The sequence below is a fragment of the Sminthopsis crassicaudata genome, chromosome 2 (genome assembly GCF_048593235.1).
Source record: "Sminthopsis crassicaudata isolate SCR6 chromosome 2, ASM4859323v1, whole genome shotgun sequence".
NCBI lineage: Eukaryota > Metazoa > Chordata > Mammalia > Dasyuromorphia > Dasyuridae > Sminthopsis > Sminthopsis crassicaudata.
In genome coordinates, this window is record NC_133618.1 from 444,539,137 (window position 1) to 444,565,867 (window position 26,731).

At 45.4% G+C, this 26,731-nt stretch overlaps 1 protein-coding gene across 5 annotated transcripts in view; it reads right to left on the reverse strand.

Moving 5' to 3' along the window:
- The window catches only part of PLCG1 (phospholipase C gamma 1), a 64,605-nt gene extending 39,044 nt beyond the window's left edge, over positions 1–25,561 (reverse strand). For 2 of the 5 annotated variants that reach the window (XM_074292641.1, XM_074292636.1), the window contains exons 1-3: positions 24,781–25,339; positions 24,520–24,639; positions 23,937–24,298 (exon numbers count right to left, since the gene is read on the reverse strand). In XM_074292641.1, coding sequence (XP_074148742.1) covers positions 23,937–24,156 — 220 coding nt within the window. In that variant the 5' untranslated portion in view covers positions 24,157–24,298; positions 24,520–24,639; positions 24,781–25,339. Of the gene's footprint in view, positions 1–23,936; positions 24,299–24,519; positions 24,640–24,780; positions 25,340–25,460 lie in introns of those variants that run through there. The other 3 variants (XM_074292637.1, XM_074292640.1, XM_074292638.1) reach the window with 3 other exon arrangements.
- Between the last annotated feature and the right edge of the window lie 1,170 nt (positions 25,562–26,731).

Consider the following 26,731-nt stretch of genomic DNA (forward strand, 5'->3'; position numbering starts at 1 on the left):
TTCTCCCAGCAGTGGCTGGGTGGCTATGTTAAGCCCACTGTAGCAGGAATTCCTTTCAGATATGGGTTGGAATAGCTAGCCATCAAAGTCCATTCCCGTCTCTCAAATACTCTCAGTCATGCATCATTGTATCATTACCCCAAAAAAGGGAAATCAGGATGACAGCAGTAACTAACATCCCAGACACCTACTTTCTCAGCTCCATAAAATCTTCATGAGAATGGTCAAAGATTTCCTTCATGAATATATTTGTGTGTATGTATACATACATACATTTTACACACACAAATAGGCAAGTTTTTGTAGTTATCCATTACAGGCCACATCATCATAGTCAAACAACTGACTGAGAAATAAATACAAGGTCCTGGTATATTTACTGATCATAAAATTAAATAAATAAATAAAAGCATTTGGATTCCACGGAACAAAACGTGAGAATCTAAAGGGCTCTCATCCACCCCAAAGTGGCCCCCAGGCAACATTAAGATCTAAGAGAGTGCTTGATAGATGTGACCACAGAAATAACTTTGTTCAACAATACTCTGATTAAAAATATCAAGTGAGGCATAAAACAAGGAGGTGGATGTTTGCCAAAGGTGTTCAACGTTGTCAAGGAAGACATAACTGCATAAAGTCCAAATGAAGGCAAGATTCTTAATAAAAAGTTAAGGGCCTGTGGATAATCCAGTAAGATTTATGTCCTATAGAAAAACAAAATACAAATACATGTCCAGGAAGAGTCACTGATATCCATGAACCTCCTGGGAGGTGAGAGGCAGAAGGATAATTATCTGCCATTTTTAAAATTGAAGTTTAATTGATGCCTTTTGTGTTCCTAGCATGGTCGTTTTTAATACATCCAAACCCCCACCCAAAAGGAACGCCACTCTTACATACTGCTTCCCACAAAGGAAACCTTAACTGGTCACAAGGAAGAGAAAAACCATCGCACCAGTTTTGGTAGCACTCCACACCGAAGAACCTCCTTGCACAGAGAGAACATGCATTTCCTCTGGGAGATGCCATTTCTAAAAATGCATTTTCTCACTAGGTCCAGCAAGCAGTAGGAAACACTAGCCTAGAGCCTCTCCTAAAGTCTTCTGTCTGACCCTACAAAGGCGTGTATCTATATGTACATAGACATGCATGCACATATACACACATACACAGAGTACTTCCAGTTACATGCACACACACCCCCAACAGCAAAAGCACACATAACTACACACACACACACACACACACACACAAACACACACACACACGCTTGTGAGGAGCTCTGAGCCCAGGAGGAACAAGGGAGGAACAGGTTTGAGATGGTATTTCTTTCTACTCCACAAACCTAGTTGAAAATAGCATTTTTTTTTTAAGTTAAAAAAAAAAAAGGAAAAGAAAAATAAATATATATATATTTTAGGAATCAAGGCTCTTAGCATCTGGAAAGGATGGAGAGCTATGTTGTGGTGACACTACAGGTGCAGGGCTCGAGCTGGGTCATCGCTCCCCTCCTGGCTGTCAGCCTATGCCAGCTGGAACTCTCCCACTCTCTCTGGGGCCTTTACCACTTCCCATCACCTCCTCAGAGCCGGCTTTTCTTCTGCCGTCCAGGCTGGTTCTCTACCCACGATAAACTACGGTATGACACTGAGAGCTCAGACACAACACAGGGGACGAACAAAGTCACGAGGTCAGAATCCCCCAGTGAGCGAGTGTACCCTCAGACATATGTCCCTGTGCCTGAAGCACACCCAGAGTAGGTGCCCACACACACCGAGTACACATAAAGCCCCTCAGCCTGAAATATGCTGGAAGCCGTGGGGAAGCCCCTCTAACCAGACCAAACAACCCCAAACAGCAACCATTTCACCCAATGTCACCAAATCTTTGGGCCCAATAACCCACCAAGGAACAAGGGGAGACCAGTCTGATTTAGTGAAAAGGGCTTAAAAATGGAAATCAAGAGAATGAAGTTAAAACTCCTAGATCCTCCACTAATTCTCTCTGTCATTCCTGCCAACTTTATTTTCTCTAAATGGTAGGAGTGGTGGAAAAGTAAATGATCTCCCTGGGCCCTTCCAGCACCCAAGCTTCTATGCCCCATCTTCTTTTTTGTTGTTGTTCTACTGAGTATGAGGAAATGCTCAATATATTTGGTATTTTTTTAAGTTCACAATTTTTTTTAAATTCCAAAAGGAATTTTAAAAAACAAAACAGTTTATGTGTCCCTACTTACTGTGGTCCTAGACCCAATTTAGTTGTTTGCTGGGGAGGAAAGGCTCTCATGACCTAGGTTTATTTCCAAAGATGATTAGGGAAAAAGGAAAGAAACCACTGTTTCCAAAACTGTATATAGCAGTTCTCTTTGTGGTGGCAAGGAACTGGAAATTGCAAGGATGCCCATCAACTGGGAATAGCTGAACAAGTTGTGGTGTATGATTGTTATGGGATACTGATGTGCTAGAAGAAATGATGACTTCATTGATCTCAGAAAGGCACGGAAAGACTTCCATGAAATAATGAAGAATGAAGTGAAAAGAACCAAGAGAACATTCTATACACATACATGTGTGTGTGTGTGTGTGTGTGTGTGTGTGTGTGTGTGTGTGTGTGTGTGTGGTAACAGCAACATTGTTTTAAGAACAATTTTGAGCAAATAAGTCATTTGGACAACTATCAATAACCAGAGTAACTAAAAAGGACATATGAAGAAAGACTATCTGCATCCAGAGAAAGAAGTGACCAACAGGAGTATGTATAGAATGATTTTGCATATACATAAATATTTGTAAATAATGGTAGTCATCTCTAGAATGGGGGGAGGGAAAAAATTTTACATGATAACTTTATTATGTATTTAAAAGGAATAGCAAGGTGTATATAACAGATTTGCAGTTCCATGTACAATCATCTTTTTATTATACTGTTATGAAAACACTTGTTTTATTCCATAAATTAAAAATAATAATTTTTTTAAAGATACATGGAAGATACCAAAGGCAAAGACAGTAAGCCATCATATCTAGTCTGAGAAGACACCTTAATAGACCATCTAGATTCAGCTTCCTTTTTTACAAAAGAATTAGGGTGAGGCCCTGGAGATGAGATATCTACCCCTTAGCTGCACAGAATTCACAGCTGAGCTGGGATTTGAACCTGGACCCTCTCACAAACCAATGCTTTTACTACCACATTGAGCTGCCTTTGCTACAGTTCGCCATATCCCCAAGGCTTAGCACAGTGCCTAACACAAAAAAAAATACTTAATAAAGTTTGTCCCAAAGACCAGTCCCAGCCTTCATGCAATTCACACTTGTTCAAAACCAACTCAAGATTTACAAAGTATCAAGACGCTTCCCAGTTGGAAAGACAAAGACTCACACCCAGGAAACAATTAGAAAACTCAGAACAGGATGTAAGCAAGAGCTAAGTGTGTGGGAAAGATGCTGAGTGCTGCGGGATGCAGAGACTGATCGATAAGGACTGCCTGCCAACGTCCCCGGGGACAGAAGATGGAGCTGGGGGGGCCCCAGAGGACAGCAGTAGACAGGCAGGCAGAGGGGAAAAGAAAACAGGGAGAGTCATTGGGAGGGGCGGCAAAGGGGGGGCATAAAAAGAAAGGAAAAATCCCAGTACACTGAACTGTGCACAGGATGTGCAGGGAAGCACAGGGATAATCAGGACAGAGAATGGAATTCAGCCAGAAGCAAGGAAAGCCTTGGGTAAATGCCCAAAAGTCCCTGAGGGAGGCTTGGACATGGCTCCCAACATTTCGATGTTAGGACTGAGGCCTGTTGAGTACAGGGCTCTGTACTGGACACTATGGGGAAGAATCAATGCCCAGGAGGAGACCCCTCCCCCAAGATCCACAGATTCCACTGCTCCCAACATTGCCCTCTACAGACACCATCCAAAGCTCAGTCCCAGTACCTCAATACAGAGAGAGAGACAGAGACAGAGACAGAGACAGAGACAGAGACAGAGACAGAGAGAGAGAGAGAGAGAGAGAGAGAGAGAGAGAGAGAGAGAGAGAGAGAGGAAGAGAGGGAAAGAGGAGAGAAAAAAGGAGAGAGGGAGAAGAGAAGGAGAAAGGAGAGGGGGAGAGAGGGAGAGAGAAACAGAAAGGAAGAGAGGGAGAGCAGGAAAGAAGGGAGAGGGAAAAAGAGAAAAAGAGAGAGAGTGTGTGGGTGTGTGTGTGTAATAACTGTAATCATTAAATACAGGCAGTGGGGAGGGAGACCACTCTCCTCCTGGTTCAACTTCCCCAGGCTATGGGCCAGGCCGAAGGGCAGGGCTCATACTGGCTATCCTGTGAGGCTAAGGGCCCCAGGAGAACAAGGAACGATCAATGTAGGAAACAAGGAGGGGAAGCAGCCGCCATCCGGCGATTCCCACATCCCCCCAGCCCCAAGTTACCACAGGCCGGTTCCTGTGCAGCTGGAAGCTAAGTGTGTGTGATTGTGTGTCACACACTCTCTTCCTCCCCCTCTCTTTCCCTCTCCCTCTCTCTCTCATCCAGCCCAGACCAGCGAGGTCTCACACCTTGTTTCCTTGGCTGGCTGTCCTGGGGATCCCATGATCCTCTCCACCTCACCACAATCTCCACTTCTTTCTAAATTCTACCCATCTTTAAGTACTCCTCCAAGCAGCCTTCCCTGCCCCTCTCAGCTAGGAGGAGTTCGGACCCATGAACACACGCTCTGTCCCCCAGCGGACAATGAGTCACCACTGCGAGCCCTCTCAAACACGAGCTTGAGGTCAGGCAGGGATGGTACCTTCTATGCAGTCTCTGCCCATCCTCTACCACAAAGATAAATGCCCGGTGTGCAAGACATGTCCATGCAGGCCTTTGTGGCTATCTTGCAGCCATCCCCCCCACCACACTTTCTGCCCCCTCCATTCAGTCCTATTCCTCAGAATCATCTTCCTTATATGATAAAAATTCATAGCAACAGCACTTTAGAATTCAAAGACTGTAGTTCTGGAGCTGAAAAGGACCTCAGAGGTCATTTAGTCCAATCCCTTCATCTTAGAGATGAGGTCACAGATCCAATGCTAATGGCAGCTTTGAAACTCACACACCCGGGGCTCCTGCCTCTTTCACTCAAAAATCATCAGCCCGTTCCTCCTGCATCCCCCAAAAAGTTCAAGTTTTTTGCTTGGCATTCCAGGCCCTGCACATCCTTGATCCATCCAATCTCTGTTGTTTTATTTCTATATCTCCACTATTTGGCATGGCCTGAAAAAATGGACAATCAAGTTTTTTCTGTCTCAAGGAGCTCTATGTGACTAAACTTGCAGGAGGCACTCCTCGTCTACCTGCAACACTGTGTTTTCCTCTCAAATGCTTTTTTGTAAGCAATGGCACCGTAGTACCTAACACAATTCAGGTGATTAACAAATGCTTGCTGCATGAGCCATTTCCAACTTTTGCCCTGCCCACTCCATAAAAATTTCTAGCCAGATTTTACAAATCCAATTCAAACATCACCTCTTTAATGCAGGCTTCCCTGATCTGCTCAGTCAGGAATGATCTTTCTTTCCCCACTCTAGGATTCCCCCTGTGCACAGCACAGGGATTTGCACATACAGCTGGTGATTAATAAATGCTTATTGATTAAACTGAGTTGGGGGAAGTGGAAATAATAAATTGATGATAACCTAAGTGATGATAAGAAAAAGGAGGTGACAGCAATAAGAAGATAGTGACTGATGACTTCTCTGCTCCCATTCCCCCAGCCCCCTGCACAGACAGGTGGAAACAATCAGATTCACCTGAACCTCAAGGTTGGGGAGAAGAAGGAGGTATCTTATGGGGCAAAGTAAGGTTAGCAAGAGGAGAACAAATTACAGGAAAGCATTGTTCAGCCCCTGCTCTATCCTACAGGAGACCAAAGTTAAGTGGAGCTCCCTAAGGACCAAGATGAGAGAGAGCCAAGTGCTAAGCTGTACACACAGCTGGTGCTTAATAATGGCTGTTCCCCACACACTTCCCCAGCCCTGGCAAAGAGGAGCAGCCCCAGCTTGACTCACCATCCGGTCCCCTTTCCCTGACTAGGTAAACAGGAAAAGGCCATTCAGCCAGCTGGCTCAGGAGGGCCAGGGACCCCCTGACAGCCTCCTATCCCAAAACATCTCACATAATCACACACAATCTCACATACACACACACACACACACACACACACACACACACACACACACACACACACAATCACACACATACACACACAATCACACATACACACACACACACCCTGGCAAAGACAAAACAAACCCCAGCTCCACATTAGCCATTCTGAGGACAGGAGCAGAATAGGGTAAAAAAAGAGGAGGAAGAAAAACAATTTTAAGAATTCACCAGCAATAAGCAAGGCTCATGACTTTCCATTTGTAGATGGCTCTGCTATTTACAAAACACTTTCCCCAGAATCACCGTGAAGTTTAAGTACTAGTCCTATTTTCTAGATGAATAAACTGAGGCTCAAAAGGTTGAGTGAATTATTCAATGTCACACAACTAATATCAAAGCCAAGTTCTGAAATGTTTTCCTAACTCACATCTAGCACTTCATCCATTATACTATAATATCCTGACATAGGTCCTGGGAATGGAGAGGTATTTAGAAACATCTTCAAACCCGATACACACAAAGTAATTTCAACCCTGGGCATAGGGCCCATTTCATAGATGGAAAAACATGGCTATGAGATCCCACAGGAAGGATGAAGGGCCAAGTCAACTAAAGCACAGGTCAGGCAGCCTCTGTGAGAAGCTGGATGTCCATGAATCAGAGAAAGATTTCTGTACCAGGTAAGAGGGATAGACCGGAGCAGGGGTTTTTTACCATTTTTGTTTTGTGACTTCCTCTGGCAGTCTACTGAAACATGTGGACCCCTTCTCAAGATCATGTTTTAAAATAACCGAAGGAAATGAATGAAAATAAAGAGGTGATTCTGTTCATATAAGTTTAAGTATCCCCTGATTTAAAACTCCTCGATTTAAAGACCTCTAAAGTTTCTTTTCTAGATACATGATTTACTGACCACTTTCAGTAACAGGGAGCTCATTACCTTCCCAGGTAGCTGATTCCGCTGTTAGATAATTTCAGTTGCTATAAAGTTCTTTCTTTTAGTAAGCTAAAAATCTACCTACTGGAACTGCCACCTATCATCCTATTCTGACAAACACAAAACTTGTCTGCTCCTATCAGTTCTTCACTTATTTTGGACAGTGGTCATCCCCCATGACCACAGTTCTCCAAGACCCTGTTCTTCTGTGGTACAGAGGAATGTATGTGGCCTTTGGAATCAGAGATTACTGTTTTTCAACTGTTTCAGTCACGTTGGACTCTGTGACCCCATCTGAGGTTTTCTTGGCAAAGACAATGGAGTGATTTGCCATTTCCATCTCCAATTCATTTTACAGATGAGGTGTGACTTGCCCAGGATCACACAGCTAGTAAGTATCTGAGGATGAATTTAAACTCAGATCTTCCTGACACCAAACTGGGCACTCTTTTCTTTTTAAAAAAAAATTTTCAATACTTACAGTTAGTAGAATTGCACATGTTCAACATGTATCTGATTGTGCTTGTTGTTTTGGAGAAAGAGAATGAGGAGGAAAAATTTGAAACACAAAGTTTTGCAAAAAACAATGTTGAAAACTATCTTTGCATATTTGGAAAAATAAAATACCATTAATTTTCCAATATTATTTTATTTTCCAAATACATTTAAATATATTTTTCAACATTTGTTTTATAAGACTTTGTGTTCCAAAAATTTCTCCCTCCCTCCCTTACTTCCTCCTCCTCAAGACGGGAAGTAATCTGATATAGGTTAAATATGTGCAATCCTTTTAAACATATTTCCATATTTTTCATGTTGTGCAAGAAAAATCAGACCAAAAAGGGGGGGGGGGGGGGGAATTGAGAAAGAAAAAAATGAAACCAAAAAAAAAAAAAAAAAAAAAAAACAACAGATAAAAGTGAAAACACTATGCTTCTATCCACATTCAGTCTTCAGAGTTCTCTCACTGGATGTGGATGGCATTTTCCAACCTAAGTCTATTGGAATTGCCTTGAATCACAGGGTAGGTGGAATCAGAGGAGCTGGATTCTAATCTTAGTTCTCTCACTCTCTATGTGGCTTTTTGTCAGTCATTTTACCTCATTGTTCCCCAATTTCCTCATTTGTAAAATAAGGATTCTGAATAACTTCTTCTAGCTCTGCAAAGCCAGACAATGCCGGCCATGTGTCTGTTTTTATAGTTACCTGATCTTTTCTTCCCTCTCTATCCAGGAAGCACTCCGTGGACTCTTTCTAGCTTTTCTAGAATATGATATTTAGAACCAAGCACAAAGCTGCATTTGCTTTCTGGCCGGGAACAAGGGCAGCAGGACTTGCTTCTTCCTTACTCAGGCCACTGGGTTTTTGATTAGCACAAGCAAAGAAGGCCCTGCTGAATTTTGGTAGCAGCCACATCACAAGACTGGCTCATCACAAGCTCATGCTCGACGGAAACCACTGGGGCTTTTTCCAGTGAAAAACCACCAAGCCAACTGTGCCTCAGAACTACCCCTGAGTCCTGGGCATGCTGAAACTCTATGCAGGACTTTACATTTATCCTGTAAGTGTTCTCTTTGATGGTTTGGGTCCAGCATTCCCATCTGCTGAGATCATTCTGAAACCCGATTCTCAACCCCTTACAGTCTGGCTCCTGACCTCATCACTCCTGGGGAACCACTCTCGCAAAGCTGCTCTCTATCCCTGAAGCCCTCTTCTCAGTCCTTGGTCTTCCTCACTTCTCCTGAGCATCTGCCCCCTGCCTGCCACCCTCTCCTCCCTAGATGTTCCTGGTGGTATCTCCTGCCCATATGGCTGCTGAGGCTCAGTCTTTTTTGCTGGATTAATCCATGCCCCACCCCCAAGGGCTGCTACCTCCCAAGACCCTGCTGTGCACAAACTCTGTCCTGAACACTCTCAGTCTTACCCCTCCCACCTCTATCTTTCCCCCCTGTCTCTTTCTCCCTCCCCCTCTCCCTCCCTGTCTTTTCTGTCTCTCCTTTTTTCTTCCATCTCTCCCTGTCCTCTCCTCCCCTCCTCCTCTCCCTTTATCTTTTCTCCCTTTCTTTCTCTCCTCCCTTTCTGCTTCCCTCTTCTCTCTCTCTTCTCTTTCTTTCTCTCTCTCTCTCCTTCTCCCTCTCTTTCTCCCCCACCTCAAATTCATATCTCCTTTCTGACCTCCAGCACCATATCACCAACTGCCTACGGGACATTTCCTGATGGATGTCCTCAAATTTAACATGATCTAAACACCCTAAATTATCTTGCACTTACTTTGCTATTTTGAATTTACTCCCATGGACATGTGTTGTTTCCCCATACAAAATGTTAAGCTCCTCAAAGGCAGGGATTGTTTCATTTGTTGTCTTTCCATAACCAGGATGGTACCTGGTTATAATATATAATTGTATATATTGATTAGACAAGAACACTTCCTGTATCATCTTCTAAGTGATGGCTAAATAATACAAAAATATGAGCATATCTCTTCTATTCTCCACCAGACTCCTTGTTTCTGAACTATTCAAACAGCTTTGTGCCACTTAGGATTCAGTTTCCTCCTCCATAAAATGAGGGTTGGACTAGAGAGCCTCTTAAATCTCTTAATGCTCTAGATCTATAATATCATCTAGCAATCCTATCAAAAAAGAAATTAAGCTAATTTAGCAATTCTTAATAAATCCGGGTAAGAGTCAGTAGTTGCTCACCAACCATTTATTTACTAAATATTCTGAAATCTTCTCAGAGACAAAGAGCAAGTTTACTAGCCTATTGTTTTCAGAATCCAACCTTGTTTCTGTTTTTGAAACATCACAACAGGCTCTCAGTGTTAGCATCTCAGATCTCCAATTCCCCATAATCTTGTCAAAATGACAGCAGTTCTGGGAACACACAGCTGCATGTTCCTTCCTTCCTACCCCTCCTCCCTCTCTGTGTCCCACTTGCCTACAATTGGAAATACTGACTACCCAAAGTCTTAGTCAAAAAGCCCATAAGGCTAACCAGAAACTAAGACCAATGTTCGCTCTCAGACTCTGACCAAACCTTACACAATAAAAGTATTTTGATCCCTGGACAAGCCCATACTTCAAATGATCCATGGGATCATTTTGGAATCCCAGTAACAAAGTCTTGTTCAGTCTTATGACCTCTGCCTGTGAGACCAAGCACCTGCCTTCAGCTTTTACTCTGAGAGCTCCCATCAACCATAACCACCACTGCTTCTCATGGGACAATGGTTTCTTTACAAGTTTTATCCTTCGCTTTGCAGTCTGAAGACCGATCTCTATAAAATCCAAATCCACAACCATTTATTAAGCACTTATAAGGCAGTTAGGATACAAGAACAATATAAATAGAATAAAACTTTACTTGCTCCAGGAGCTTAAACTGTAGGAGGGAGATGCAATATGTATCCTAAAAACAAATACAAATTGACTTTTCGAGAGGGACTAGAGGGTTGGGAGAGGATTGGAAAAGAAAGTAACCCCACAGCGGCCCCAGGAAGGTAAGGATTCTCAGAAGTAAAAGTGAGAAGCACATGTATCACAAATACCCAAACCATCTAGTCAAAAAACAATCAGAGAGGTAAGCCACTCTCAGGGAAGAGTGTGTGAAAGGAATGGGGGAGGGATCAATACAAAATAAGACCAGAGAGGTAGGTGAAGCCACATTGTATAGAACTTTTTTTGAGCATCACAATTAAGTGACTTGCCCAGGGCCATGCGGCTAGTTGAAATCAGGCCCTCAGGACTCCAGGGCCAGTCTATGCACAGAGCCACCCAGCTGCCCCAGTAGAGTACTTTAAAGACTTTTCATTATTTCATTATTACTAGTTTACCCCTCTGGAGATTAGTGACATGATATTTCAAATACTTGAAATGTATATTCCTCCTAAGTCTCTTCTCCAGACCAAACATCCCCCGGTTCCTTCAATTCCTTTTCAGTCATCAGACCTCTTCACCATCTAGGTCACTCTCTTCTAGGGGCCTTTAAGCTCACCGACGCCCTTCCAGACACTGAGGCATCCGGAACTGAGCCTAACACTCCAATGGGGGTCTGACCATGGTAGAGCACAGCAAGACACTCCCTTCCCTCATCCTGGCCATGAAATCTCTCTCAAAGTAGCCTATTAGCTTTCTCCGTTGTACATGGCTCAAGCCATTTAGGTTTGAGGTCCATTAGAACTTTTCTCCTGGCAAACTAATCACACCTCCCTCATTTTGCATTTGTACAGATCCATTTCCTGAATCAAACTGGACTTTGTTTATCCCTATTCAATTAATACTTATATTCTACCCATTATTTTAATTTGTCAAGTTATTTTTAGACCCACAAAAGATCCTGGCAGTCAGTCAGTGAGCATTTATTAAGTCTCCTTTCCAATTCAGCATCCTCTGAAAACCAGTAAGCCCTGGATGCCTTCACCCGAGCCAATGACAAAAATACTGAATCCCATCAGGGTCCCAGGGTCTAGTCTCACTCCCCAGTCCTTCCTCCCATACCTCTGGGCCTTCAATCACAGCAGCTTACATTGACAGAGTTAGTAGGTTTGTTCACATGGTCCTCCAGCCTGTCCCCGCTGTCCTAACTCACCTAAGTCCCGGTCATCCTTGGGGGCCACTCAGCTCTCCTGCCAGAATGCTCGCTCGCCCATTCTAGCACTGCCTGTCCCTGCCTCAGTCCTCCTGTCCCTCGCACAATCTCTGAGACTCTTCGTGTCTAAGTCAAACTTCCAACTAAATGGAATTCAATTCAATTCAAAATTTACCGACTGCAGAATTTTCAGAGCAGAGACCTGCTCTGGGTACCAAACAGAGTTTAGCTAAAACGCTGTCCCTCACCTTCCCGGAGTTCAGTGTCAAAGGAGAACGGCACTAAATCTAAGAAGCTCCTGTGTGTCCCCATCAGCCCTTCATCACACTGTGCATGCCCTTCCCCTGACATTGGTTTTGATTTACCTGATAGTTGGCAAGCCCCTGGAGAGCAGGAATAGGTTGATTTGTCTTTACCTTGGCACATTAGTTAAATTGATGGAGGATAGGGGAGAGAAGCACTTATTAAGTGCCAAGTAACTGTGCTTAAATGCCTCACAGATATTATCCCCTTTTTACTTCATAGCTGAAGAATGGATGAGATTACAATCCTCATTTTAGAGTTGAGGAAACTGAGGCAGACAGAGGGTGTGAGTTGCCCAAGGTCCCATTCTAGTAATTGTCTGAGGCTGGATTTGAACACTATCCACTGTATCACCTAGGGGCTTAATAAATGCTCGTGACCTGAACTAGATCCTTCCTGAAACCTGTGGGAGCAAGAGCACTGAGAAAGGCCACTGTACCTGAAACACTCAGCAAATGTGGCCCTTTCAGCCCAAGCTCTTACTTTCTGCATGGCCCCAACATTCCAGATGCCCTGCTTGCTGTCACCCATTCCTGGCCTATCCTCCCATGTCCCCCGTGTGCTCCTTCATCTCTGAGCCTAACTCCGGCACCCCCTTCTCCATCCGGACTTCCCTGCATCCTCCCCTCTCCCCAGCAACGACTCTGTCCTGTGATTTCTAACATTCTGATAAGACCTCTCCTCTGCAAATGAATCATCTTCCTTCATGTCACAATTGTCATCTGAGTGTGTGACTTCCTCTTATGTGAGCTCCTTAAGAGAAAGATTCTGTGATCTCTTGATCCTCTCCACATGGTAATTTCCACAGAACGAAAGTTGTTGTGGAACTTAAGTAAATAAACGAGACCCTCTTGGGTAGGTTGAAAGCCCCATCTCTCTGTAAACCAAACCTAAGCGGAGAGGACGTCTCCTAGGACAGAAGATACTGGTCTGTCCTCCGGGAGGTTATAGCTCCCTCTTGAGAGAAGTTTGGTCACAAACCACTTCCCCTTTGCAGGCCTCAGCTTCCTCATCAATAAAAGAGCTGGACTAAAAGATATGAGATCAGAGTTCTACAAATGGAAGGGACCTTCAGGAAGCCCCCTTCCAGCTCTGACATTCCAGGCTCTGAAGCCCCGTCTAGTTCGGACATTGCGTGTTCCAAGGTCATTCACATTCTAAGTTGCTACCCTGGCTGCCCTCCCATAATGGGGACCCTTCTGACTGGCCCTGGGCAACTTCTGAAACAAGAGAGCCTTTCCCACTGCTGGTCCCCATCTTTAGTCCACATTTAACTATCCCTAGTCCAGGGGTGGAGGACGATTATAAATTCTCCCATCTCAGCTCAAGTGTCAACAGACAAGTCAAGAAAGTACTTTCTACAAACATATGTAACTACGACTCCTAAACGCTCCCACAGCCTGCTGGGACATTTTATTAATGATTTAATAATCACACCTAGATACTCGGGGAGAGGGAGAGGAGTTCAACCTTTTATAGGCTCCATTCTCTCTATCCATCCCCAAAAGATTAATTTTAGAAGCACTTTTAAAGTGCCTGAGAGCTTGAGGTGACAGACCAACAGCCAGCAGTTAAAGAAACAAATGAATAGGTGGGTCTGAGTTAGGTCAGAGCACCAGAAAAAAACAATGTGGTGGAAACGGCTGGTTTCAAAGATCTTAAAACGGGTCAAAGAGAACAGAGAGCAGGCTTCTTTTGTATGGCCCCAGGGACAGAACCGGCTTTTCATTCTGGCCCCCAGGGCACCAAGGGTGAGGAGGAACCGCCTCCGGGTCAGGGTTGGCCCCTCCCAGCTGGCACTGGCAGAAGAGGAGACTAAGGGAGGGCCGGAGAATCAGGACTTCTCACTAGACCCAAATAACAACTTCAAGGTTTCTGAAGGAGAAGTCCACACTCTCCCCCTCGGCCTCAGGCAAATTTCAGAAACCACATCCCCCACCTCCCCCAGGGGATGTAGGGTCACCTGGGGTTAGTCCCCAAACCAAACCACACACCAGAGGGAGGAAGTCGAAGTTCTAAGCTTGTAGGAAGGAGACCCAGCATGGGAAATGTCCACTTCCAAAAGCTACTCCACTAGTTATTATCCCTGGAGAACTGAGGCCATCTAACTGAGAAAAGAAACCCAAAGTCAATCCTACCAGGCAAAGTGAGACTCGAGGGACAAAAAAGGGAGGGAGGAGGGGCAAAGATGGGAACAATGTGTAATAGAAACAGCACTGACTTTGTAATCAAAAGATCTGATTTTATCCAGGCTCTACCACTTATTAGCTGTGTGACCATAAAAAAACTGCTTCCCCTCTCTGAGCATCAACAACTGGACTGGATTAGGGAAGAGGAATCCTAAAGTTTGTATTTTGTTGATCAAGGATCTCTTTGAAAGTCAACTGAAGTCTACAGACTCTTTCGCAGATTAATATTTTAAATGCTTTAAATAAAATACATAAGGGGTTGTTATTCTATGGCAATTTGGAACTATGACCAAAAGCTATCAAAATGTGCATACCCTTTGACCCAGCAGTGTTACTACTGGGCTTATATCCCAAGGAAATACTAAAGAAGGAAAAGGGACCTGTATGTGCCAAAATGTTTGTGGCAGCCCTTTTTGTAGTGGCTAGAAACTGGAAAATGAATGGATGTCCATCAATTGAAGAATAGCTGAATAAACTGTGATATATGAAACGAGCAGAAACAGATCATTGTACAGAGCAACAGTAAAATTATAGGATGATCAATTCTGATGGACGTGGCTCTTCTCAACAAGAGATGATTCAGACCAGTTCTAATAGACTTATGACGAAGAGAGCCATCTGTATCCAGAGAGAGGGCTGTAGATAGTGAATGTGTATTACAACATAGTATTTTCATCTTTTGTTGTTGTTTGCTTGCTTGTTATTTTTCTTTCTCATTTTGTTCCCTTTTGATCTGATTTTTCTTGTGCAGAATGATAAATGTGGAAATATGTTTGAAAGAACTGTGCATGTTTAACCTATCTTGGATTATTTGTTGTCTAGGGAAGGGACTTGGGGAGGAAGGGTGGAAAATTTGGAATACAGAGTTTTGCAAGGTGAATGCTGAAAATTATCTTTACATGTATTTTGAAAAAAAAAAGCTAGTATTATTTAAAAATACTTAGGGTTGCAAAGGAAACCAATTATATAGAAATAATTATTTTTAAAAAATTTTTTTAAGTTCAGGGACTTCAACTTAAGAACTCCTGGGCAAGATGACCATTTAATAGCCCTTCCAGCTCAAATTCTATAAACTTATGAATGCTCATATAATAAATAAATGGTCAGTATTTGAGGCAGGCATTTGAATCCCGTACTGGTCCCATAGGATCTACTAACAGTCTGGACATCACACAGCTAAGTATTGGATAGCATGCCATCTTGAACAGAGAGCTAATATTGATGATAAAATGATCATAGATGATCATTTCTGTTGTATATTAGACTCTTGGCCCTAATTAGGTTCTGAATTCCTCGAAGGTACATAGCCCACATACACCCCCATCCCCTTCCCAGAACACAGACAAGCCCAAAGCTCAAGAAGACCAGAGGAGCAGATAAAGAGAGTTTTCCGAGAATATCTTACTCCCTCCAGTTCAGTTCCAAACCATGATCTGGTACCAATCCTGGCCAATCCAATGACTCCTTTCCTTGTCTCAGCCTCAGCAGCCCTACGTGGCTGAAGGAGCCAAGAGGTTCCTATTCTCCCAGGTGTGCTGAAGCCACCTAGAGCCCTCAGCTGTCAAATTTTTCAGTGTAAAACATTTACCCCTTAGAAATCAGCAATTAATTTATTATTGATTGAAGAAAGTGACTGAGAAAATAAAATAGCAATAATGCAGACTCTCTGTGATAGAATATTTACCAGCACACTCCGTGTACTCATCATCCCACATCCAAACTCAGGCTGACCCTCTTAGCTTTCCCCATTTGTTGATCTCTCTTCTCCCTCTCCCCTCCTCCTGGCCCTCACCTCGCTTCTCCTCTCACCTCCTAACACAGCAGCTCTCTAGTGCTAGCAGTTCCCTGATCCTTCTCCCAAAGTACCCTCTAGCTGGTCCAGGATCCCTTCCCCTTACTGGGCAGGGCCCCCCTCCATCCTTTTCAACCCGAGCCCCTCCTAATCTGAGCTCCCTGGGTCCCCACCCAAGACTCCAGAAGGGTCCCGGGGGAGGGAGGGGGGGTGTTTACAGAGCATTGTTGTTTCTGGGGCCAGGAAGGAAGCGGCACCTCCTGTCGCCCAGGGTCTTGGACTCCAAACATGTGTTATAAAAAAGGTCCCCTTTCCCTGACCAAGACTGGCTCCCAGAGAGCAGGAGCTGGCCAACGGGGACAAAGCCCATGTTTTCTGGGAGCCAGAGTGGCCAGATGCTCCAGACTACTTTCAGAGGATTCCTAAACACCTCCTTTTGGAGGAAGGGTTGTTTCATGCTTTGTCCTCGCATATTTGTACCCCTGCCCCCAAGGCAAGTTGTTGATGATCAATTGATCCAGTTTCAGGCCTGAGGACTTCTGGCTCAGTGGGGAAGTCAGGATGAATTTGTGGAACAGTGGAAAGAATGACACACTTGGACAGAGGACCCGAGTTCACATTCTAACTTACTACAAGTCACTAATCATTCTGATTAAAGTGAGGGAGTTGGACAAAACTGACCTTTTTAAGATACATTCCAGCAATAAATTAAGAAGTCTAAATCAAAAAAAGGCACCTCACAGGAACAGTTAGGTGGCACAGTGAACAAAGCCCAGCCCCATAGTCAGAAGACCCCAAATTTAAATCTAGACTCAGATACTTGCTAACTAGTCACTCGACCCTGACAATCTCCCAAAAGAGAAAAGAAAAAGGCACTTAGTAATAGCAACATTACATGATAATCAACTTTGTTAGACTTTGCTCATCTCAGCAATATGATGGGCTAAGACAATTCCAAAAAACTCATGTTGGAAAATGCTATCCACATCTAGAGAAAGAATTATGGAGCCTGAATGTGGATTGAAGCACATTATTTTCACTTGTTTTTTATTTCTCATGGTTTTTCCTTTTGTTCTGGTTCTTTTTTCACAACATGACTAATGTGGAAATATATTTAATGTAATTGTACAAATACAACCTATTTCAGATGATGAATTGCCATCTTGGGGAGGGGAGAAGGAAAAAACTGGAAATCAAAATCTTATAAAAGTAAATGATGAAAATGGAAAAAAAAATGTTTAGAAAAATAAGATAAAACTATACTATTAAAAGAAAAGAAATGGGCATCTCACAGTTTCACCAACTGTGTCTCCTGAGAAATATTAAACTTGGCCCAGAAGCTACGCAGAACTCAGCTTTCACATCTCAGCCTCAGGTTCCCCAACCTCACAGCCAGCTCCAGCCCCAGCACACAGGACCGTCTGGACCATCAACCTAATCACAACAGGACTTTTACAAGGATTTTTTTAAGAAAAGAAAGGATTTCCCACAGCTAGGATATGGCAATGCAGGAATCTAATGATAGGGCTCCTGACTTCATCTTTCTCTTGGGCAGTATCAGCAGAAGGCAGCAGAATGCTCAGGTGGCCACTGGGTATAGAAAAATGCCCAAGGTTTACCAGCTAAACTAGTCAGTGTTAGGCAAGGATTAAGCCCAGGCCTTGATTCCAAGTCCAGGCTGCTGGTTCCGACAATGAAATGGGCAACCCTTCAAGGAGCTTCCTCTCCCCAGGTACCAGGAGACGAGAATGTCTACCTAAGATAATGCAGAGCCCTGAGAAGTTTCCTCTTCCATGAAATAAGAAGGATTGCAACTAGCTGGCCTCCAAGGTCATTTCCAGATCTAAATCTAAGCTTCAGGGAGATTTGTTTGCTTACTGGACACAGACAATGCAGAGATCGGTTTTGCTTGACCATACATAAAACAGAAGTTTTATTTTTCTTACTTTCTCAAGGGGTAGGAGGGGAGGGAGGGAGGAGAGACTACAGATCTGAAAATAAATAAATCTATACTTCTATGAACAGAGCTTCACTCGAAGTGAAGACCCAGGTTCAAAATTGGACACAAACTTAAGAGGTCTGTAATGATGTGGGGGGGAGATGAGCCTCAGTTTCCTTATCTGTAAAACATCTCACAGTATTTTGAGGAGAGTACTTTAAAGTGTCATGGACATATGAGTTATTATCAATATAATTATTATCCAAAAGACTCCATGACATAATAGGACAAAATTATGTCCTAGTACAAAAGGGAAAGAATATACTCCATGGACTCAGAGCCTGGTACGTAGCAAGTACTTAGCAAATATTTCTAGAATTGAATTAGACACAGCTGTTTCCAATCCCTGCTGGCGTCCCACCTCCATCCCTGCAACTTTCCTTTTCCATGTCTGACCTTGAGGGTCCCAGCAACCAAACCAAATAGTAAAGAGTTATCAGTCTCCAGACCAGATCCCTAACAAAGCTTGTGTCCTGCCAGTTCATCTTCCCTCCCTCCAATTCATCCAGGGCTGAGATCTTTGAAGCCATTTCTTTTGGGTAAAATCAAGAAGGGGAAAAGAACATATGATCAATCCTTAGGACAGAGACATTGGCCATGAGGAATGAGGACTGAGTTCCCAGTACAACACAAGTCCTAAGGGCTTTTATTTTCTACAAAGCAGCAGTTTCTCAGTCAATGTGTTCAAACAGCTTTTCTCTGCAGGTAGGCAACAAGTCAGAAAGCAACCATCCTCAGAAGGAGTTAACATTCAAAACAGATGAAAACTGCCTTTGGTCCAGAAGGGACAGACCTGGAAACATCCCTTCTTCCAGGACTCAGAATCACAAAGGCCTAGATCAACAAAGCTGGGGGGAGGAAGGGAAACTTGGAGGTCACTCAGCCCAACTCTCTAATTTTACTGAGAAGGGGAAATGACTTCTAGGGTCACTCAGTGAGGAAGTGGAAAATCTGGTACCTGAACCCAGGTCTTTTATCTCTACATCCAGAGCTCTTTCAATTATAGCACAAAAATACAGGGATGTACTTACTCAAGCACCAGAGTTCCTTTGTGAAACTTATCAGTCAAGCCACCAAGATGTATTAAACACACTTTTATATAGAAAAGCAGTATGGAGAGAGAACTGGTATCAGAGTCAGGAAGAACTGGGTCCAAGGCACACATGCCAGCTGTGGGACACCAAGCAAGTCATTTGTCTCTTGGTGCCCCAGGCAAGACTATAAATTGTAGAGAAAGTGTTGCCCATCTGCATCAGCACCCTCACTGGGTGCTCCCTCTGCTGAGGAAATCCCAGGTATTAGAAGGAAGTAAAGAAAGAAAGAAAGAGGGAGAAAGAGACAAAGAGAGAAAGAGGATAAGAGAGACAAAGAGAGGGAAAAGTCGAGTATGAAAGAGAATGAGAGAAAGAAAAAACAGAAAGAGAGGGGAGGGAGAGAAAACAGAGAAAGAGGGAGAGAGGGGGGAGGAGAGAAAGAGAGCACACAAACATACTATATTCCAGACACTAGAGATACAAAGACAAGAGTGAAAGAGGTTGCCTTCAGAGAACATATATACACAGAGGTAGCTACAGAATAAATCAACCCAAAATAACTGAGGAAACACAGGGGGAGGGCTGGGAAAGGCTTCTCGTAGGAAGCAGCACCTGGGCTGAATTTTGAAGGAAATGAGGGACTCTAAAGAGGTCAAGCTGTGAACTTAGCTCATCAAGCTGACCCTGGGCTGGGGCACTTCCTTACGCCCTCATCCCTCACCCAATCCCACTGTAGGCTGGGGAGACAAGAGGCCCGGGATGGCAGAGGGACATGCAGGATCCTGGGTAACAAGAGGCAGAGCATTCCCACAGAAGTCAAGAAGGTCGTTCCAGGATTATAATTCTTTGCCTCAGCCCCAAATACTCAAGATTATGATTCTGGACTTATCACCCATAACTTTTAAGGGCAAGAGTTCCTCACCATTTTTGTGTCATGGACTAGTCCCATCCTCTTATATCCTCTATCAGTTAAGTCTGGTAAAACCTCAAAATTACATTTTTAAATGCAAAAAATTTAAAGATATCTTCAACATAAAGAAAAACCAACTCACTTCCAGTTGATCAATGATGGACAGAGGTAGCTACACCCAGAGAAGAAACACTGGGAAGTGAATGTAAATTGTTAGCACTAATATCTGTCTGCCCAGGTTGCATGTACCTTCGGAATCTAAAGTTTATTGTGCAACAAGAAAATGATATTCACACACATGTATTGTACCTAGACTATATTGTAACACATGTAAAATGTATGGGATTGCCTGTCATCGGGGGGAGGGAATAGAGGGGGGGGGGGGGATAATTTGGAAAAATGAATACAAAGGATAATATTATTAAAAATATATATATAATAAAAAATTAAAAAAAAAATTTAAAGATACATAGGATTACAAAGGAAGCCTATTACACTGAAAAATAATTATCAAGTTTTTTTTAAATAAAGCAAGTTCATACACCCCAGGTTAAGAACCCCTACTAGTGACACCAATGATCAAGGACACTCAAAATCCCCCAGGTGAGTGCCGCTCTAGGAAGGCCGGTGAGGTAAGATTCAGATCTGGGACATGAGGGCTGGGGATCCAGACAGGAGCTTCATACTCCAAATGCTGCCCAGCTGACACTTACATCCACAGATAATGAATGCCTTACAATGAAAATGTGACACCTTCAGGATGAAGGTTACTCCATAAGGGAATGAAGGAGTCAGAGAGAAAACTCAAGTCTTCTGAACACTAATCCAGGGGACTTTAGATTTATAGCACACTGTCCTGTGGCACAGCAGGAAGGAGAGTCCTGGCTTTGGAGTTAGAAAAACTGAATACTGGGGCTGACTTTATTGTTATACTCTCTGGCTATCATAGACTTCCAGAATCACTTGCCTTCTTCTGCCTCAGTTTACTCTTCTTTAAAACAGAGATGAATGAAGATGTTTACTGTCTCTTCTGTTACAGTCAATAAGCCTTTCCTTCTCTCACACAACCATACTCCAGCCCACAGGTACAAATTCTCTTCTCTCTCTCTCCCCATCTCTATCTTTCTCTGTGTCTGTCTGTGTGTTTACCTCTCTCTCTCTCTCTGACTCTGACACACACACACACACACACACACACACGACAGGCAAGAACACATCAGACACATATATCCAGAGAGGAAGGCATGTGCACCAGCTCATCATGCACACATCCCCATTGCCACATATGTGTAGCAAACACTGGCAGGCAGGCACACCCCATATAAATATCTATATCCTTAAACACATGTATTGGTGCATATTCACAAGCACAGTTTGAGTAGCTGGATCCAAGACATTGACTGAGACACCAAGAAGCAGCAGCAGCACAATCCCTTCCTCAGGCTAGGGCTGAGAGTGTAAAGGAAGGGAAAAAATGGAGAAATGGAACCCCATAAAGCCCCAAATATAAGTTCCTGAGAAAGAGAGAAAGGAAAAAAAATTGGAGGGCTACCTAACCCACAGGGCCACTGTTTTTGTGTTTTATCTTACTAGATTATAAACTCCCCAAGAGCAAAGATCCTAAAGAAGCACAACATTCAGTGGAGTGGAAAAACCTAGTACGTGGAGCTGGAAAAACTAGGATGGAATCCTGACTTGAAACTTAACTTACCTAACATGCTCTCAGTCAAATGATATGACTGAGGGACAACAGGATTTCAAGCTGGAAGGGCCCTTAGATATCATCTTATCCAAGCCCTTGAAGTTTGAAATAAAGAAACCAAAGCTCAGAGTGAAAACCCATAAAGTTTAAAGCTATTCCAAGTTAAGGCAGGACACCTGACTCCAAACTGGCATTCTTTGCACTACATCACCTTGAAAGTGCTGGAGGGAAGGAGGAAGGAAACAAGCATTTATTAAGCACTATCTATGGCCAGGATCGTACAGGTTTCAAATCCAGCCCCTCTGAGTCTACCTCCCATGCTGTTTGGACATGTGAATTATAGGCCCTGAAAAATGCTTGACCTGGAAAGGTATCACATTTAGAAATCCAGACCTGGAAGCTGTGGGACTAGCTGGGAATGGGTCATCTTATCTTACAGTTACATCTATCTGAGATTCTGGAAACCGAGATCCAAGGGCCCCGTCTCCCTTTTCAAGTACCAGGTTTGAGATACCACTGTCCTCAAATTCCAAACCAGGTCACCCTACCCTCACGATTGTAAATCCCACCAAAACCTTGCCTCATTCCCATACCAAGCTCTCTATTTCCTCAACATGCCTCCTGCTGTCCAGATTCTGAGTCACCTCATGCACATCCTCAAACTATCTGCTGCCTATCCCTTCTCCAACATCCTCACCCCATCTCAAACCTGAGGCACCTGGCCCCGCCCACTCTCCTCAAATCAGGTGCTTTTTTCTCCTCCCCCAAACATCAGTCATGAGCAGCCAGCAGACACACACATCAATCCAGTACTGGGCATCTCCAGGAAAACGACAGAAATAAGAACAGAGGCCTCAGCCAAGGACCAGGAAGGGGGTGCCCTTTGGTCTATGGGGCCTGACAGCCTAATGTGCCTAGAGAAAGGAAGCAGCACCTCAACGGCTTCAATTCTCTAGCTCTTACCCTTAAAGAGATTCCTCCTAAGGTAATCTAAGCCTTCCCCTACCTCCACCCCAGCTCTAGCTGAAGAGAAAAAGCCCTTCATCAGTCTGCCACAGCCAGAGCTGTTCCTCTTCAGGCCTAGAATCCCAAACTCTCTTCAGACCTTCCTTAATAATTAATTGCCCATTGGGAGACTTCTCCCACCAGGTGCTACTTTCTCCTGGAAGTTCTGTGGGTTATTTCCTCTGGGGATCACTTCCAGGTTCCCATCTGGAAGGAGGAAGACACAATCCTAAAAAAGAAGTCCTGGATTTCATTCGCACCTTGCCCTCCTTGAAGCTAAGCTCTTGCTCTAGGAGCCAATATATATTCTCCTAGACCTAAGCCAACCCCCTCCCTGAGAAGAACTCTTCCTCAGGGCCCTCTTGGAAAGGGTAGCCTACACACAGGAACTGTATTACACACACACCCTCCACCAGACTAGAAGGGCTGGATGGATCAGAACGCACCCTAACTAGGAGAGGAACCCCATTCCCTAGGCAGGGAGTCTACCTTATTAACCAGGCCTAATTCCAAGAAAACCCCCTGTGGGCCTGACCCAGACTAAGCTGATATTCAGTGTTAGGACAAAAGGCCCAGCAGGAAGGAGGCAGCCTAGGGGAGGCCTTCTCTTCCCTCCCTCCCGGGCCTTCCCAAACAGCTTCCTTCCCTTTGGGATCGGGAAGAGCAGGGAGGTGGGGGAGGCAGGCGCCGGCAGGCTGGCCGGCCGGCCTCCCTCCCCACCCCCAAACCTAACTGCAACAATGTAACAACCTAAGGGAGACACTGTGGCTGTTTCTTTCCTCTTCGGGCCCAGAGCAGGAAAAAGCCCGGAGACAAAGCTACCCCTCTTCTCCCAGCCAGGGGAAGCCAGAGGCAGGGCGCGCACTTCGGGGAGGGGAAGGCGGGGAGAGAAGGACATAATGCCCATCCTTCGTCCCCCGGATTCGGTCTCCCCACACACGCCAGCATCAAAGGCTCCAGCTATCCTGAAGGAGAGAGCACACACATCTACGCTCTGGGCCTGTAGTCAAGAGTGGGAAGGTGTCTTTCACAGCACCTGGGCCCAATTTTCCCTGGATGAATCGTCATGGCAGCCAGTACCTGATCCACAGTCTGCGAGACGAATAAAACTCGCCAGGCTAAGGGTGAAGGTAACTAAGACCCTCAGCCCTTGCCCCCTCCCCAAAGCAACCGAATTCTGAGAAGTAGCAGACGGCGGAAGAGATCTAGAAACGCATAAAGTTTGCAAAAATATCTCCACCGCCCCCTTCCCCCAGCCCAGGACAAACAGCTGGACCGAGCGATCCGAGTTCTCCAACCACAGAAGGTGGGGAAGGAGGCCGGGGCCGCAGGCACCTACCCGCTCCCTCGATTTTATCTGCCCCTCGACTCCACGTGATCTGCCGGGTCTCCAACTTGACCTGGAAGGTTTTCCTCTCAGGTCGCTGGGATTTCTTGGAGTAGAACAAGGTCATGACTGTGCCCACTTCCAAACTCCGGCAGAGGTGAAGCGCCTCGGCCTCCGACGGCGCGCAGGCCCCGCAGCCATTGGCGAAGGGGGCCCCGACCCCTGCCATCATTCCGAGGATCTCTTGCTCTCTTCCGGAGCCGAGTTAGTCCCAAACAGCAGGCCAGAGAGCCCCGGAGGGCGCTCAGGAGGCAGCGTCCGGACGAGTGCTGCGTCGGCCAGCAATCCAGCAATCCGCGCCGCGGCTGCGGCTCCTGCGGGGGCGGGGAGGAGGAGGAGGAGGAAGGGGCCGAGTTAACGAAGGAGGCGCCCGGAGACTGACCCCCTCCCCCAGCGCCCCGCCCGCGCAGACCCCGCCTCCCATCCCGAACAAAGACCCCCCCCCTTCCCGCCCCCCAGCAGGCGGGGCTGTTCGCCCCCCACCCAGGCCGCGTCCTTCCCTCCCAGCGTTCCCCAGGCAAGCCCTCAGGACCACCTTTCCTCAGCCAGCACGGCCCCGGCTCGGCGCCCCAGCCCCTGGTCAGTCTTCCGATCTTACGAGCCCAGGCATCGATTCGAGGCCGATAAGATACCCCGAAAACTCAGGAAGTAATGGCTGAAAAAGAGCACAGAGCAGTGTCACACACTCACTCTCACACGCCACACACGAGCCCAGCCCGACTCCCTGCCACAGTCCTCCCGTGCCCCCTGAAGCAGCCGCCGCCACCCCCGCGCCCACCCTCCAAGAGCCACGTACAAATAACGAAAGTCGCGGAGTGCAATGGGACCACACAAACGGCGGCACACGCAAGTCCCTGGGACGGTCACACTCACAGCTGCACAAGTACCCAGACCCACCCCACAGCCTGAGCCAGTTTCACATCTCGGGCACCGCGGCTACCTGGGCCCGTCTTCCCCCTCTCTCTCTTCCCTCTGCTGGAGGGGGTGGGGAGGAAGGGGCTGATGGAGGGGAGGGGGAGGATCTTTTGACCCTAAATCAACACGTGCATGGGCTCCAGAAGAGGGAGAGAACCGAGTCGAGCAGCAGGGCGGTTCCCAATTTGCCTGCCCCTGCCTCCGGGCCTCTCCCTGTCTGCCTGTCTCTCCCGGTCTCCACTCTCCTCTCTTTCTTGTTCTTTTGGGCTGGGGCCCGGCAGGGTCTCCCAAGTGCCCCCGGGCTCTCGGGCCCCCGCTGCCCCCGGCCTCCCCCGCCCCACATCCGGTGGCGTCCGTAGCTCTAGCAGCAGAGGGAGCAGGGAGCGGGGAGAGGGGCCGGGCGGGCGACTTAGAACCAAGACGCTCCCCCTTTCCCGGCTCTCCGAAAGACAAAGCGGCGAGAGGGAGGGGGTGGGGGGAGCCCAACCTCTTAAAGGGACACCAGCTTAACTCCGGGGGGAGGGGGACTCCCTCAGATGTAATACCCCCTCCCTCGCTCACCTGAGCGCGTCTAGCTCAGCTCTGCAAAATGGGAAGGGAAGAGTCGGTTAGAGCTGGCCCCAGACCCCCGAATCGACCCTCTCTCCCTCTTTTTTCTTAGGGGGGGTAGGAGGGTGGAGTAAAGGACGGAAAAGGGGCTTGGGAAGGCGGTGCCACTTGTTGATTGGCCAGGGGGGCAACTGATTGACAAGGTCTCCTCCCCCTCCCCCTTTCCCATTGAGAGGTGAAGGCGGCCCTGGCTGAGGTCACTTCCAGACTGTCCGGACTAGGTTTTGACTACCTTCTCCCGCCCTTAAGGGCTTGCTGATTGATTAATTCCCATCTCCTACCAGCTTCTGGGGCTGCCTTCCCAGTCTCCCCACAGGTCTTCGAGTTAGGGACTTGACTTGTGGTTTCAATGTGGGTGGGTGGGTGTGTGGTTGCGAGCTCGTGCGCTCCCGATGAACTCTTTTAGCTATAATTGTCATAAAAGTTATAATTGAAGGAAATTTCATTTAGGGATTAGTAAAAAATAAAGCATTATTTTTTTTCCCATTCTTATTTACATTCCTAAAAATCTATCCATGGAGTCCTATTCCATGTTAAGAACCTGGTCTAATACAGCTGGGTAGAGCTCAGTCTCTTAAACTGGTTCTGGACCCCATATGGAGTCTTCTAATTGCATATGGGGAGTAGTAACATGATTTATTATCAACTAATGTTTGATTTGCATACCTATTTCATATACCTATATACCCAGGTCACATAAAAATTTCTCATCGAAAAGGAGTCAAGAAACTAGACATTGACCCACACTGAACACCAAGATAAGGTCAAAACGGGCTCATGACCTAGGCATAAAGAATGAGATTATAAATAAATTAGAGGAACACAAGATAGTTTACTTCTCAGACTTGTGGAGGAGGAAGGAATTTGTGACCAAAGGAGAACTAGAGACCATTATTGATCACAAAATAGAAAATTTTGATTATATCAAATTGAAAAGTTTTTGTACAAACAAAACTAATGTAGATAAGATTAGAAGGGAAACAACAAACTGGGAAAACATTTTTACAGTCAAAGGTTCTGATAAAGGCCTCATCTCCAAAATATATAGAGAATTGATCCTAATTTATAAGAAATCAAACCATTCTCCAATTGATAAATGGTCAAAGGTTATGAACAATTCTCAGATGAAGAAATTGAAACTATTCCTAGCCATATGAAAAGATGCTCCAAGTCATTATTAATCAGAAAAATGCAAATTAAGGCAACTCTGAGATACCACTACA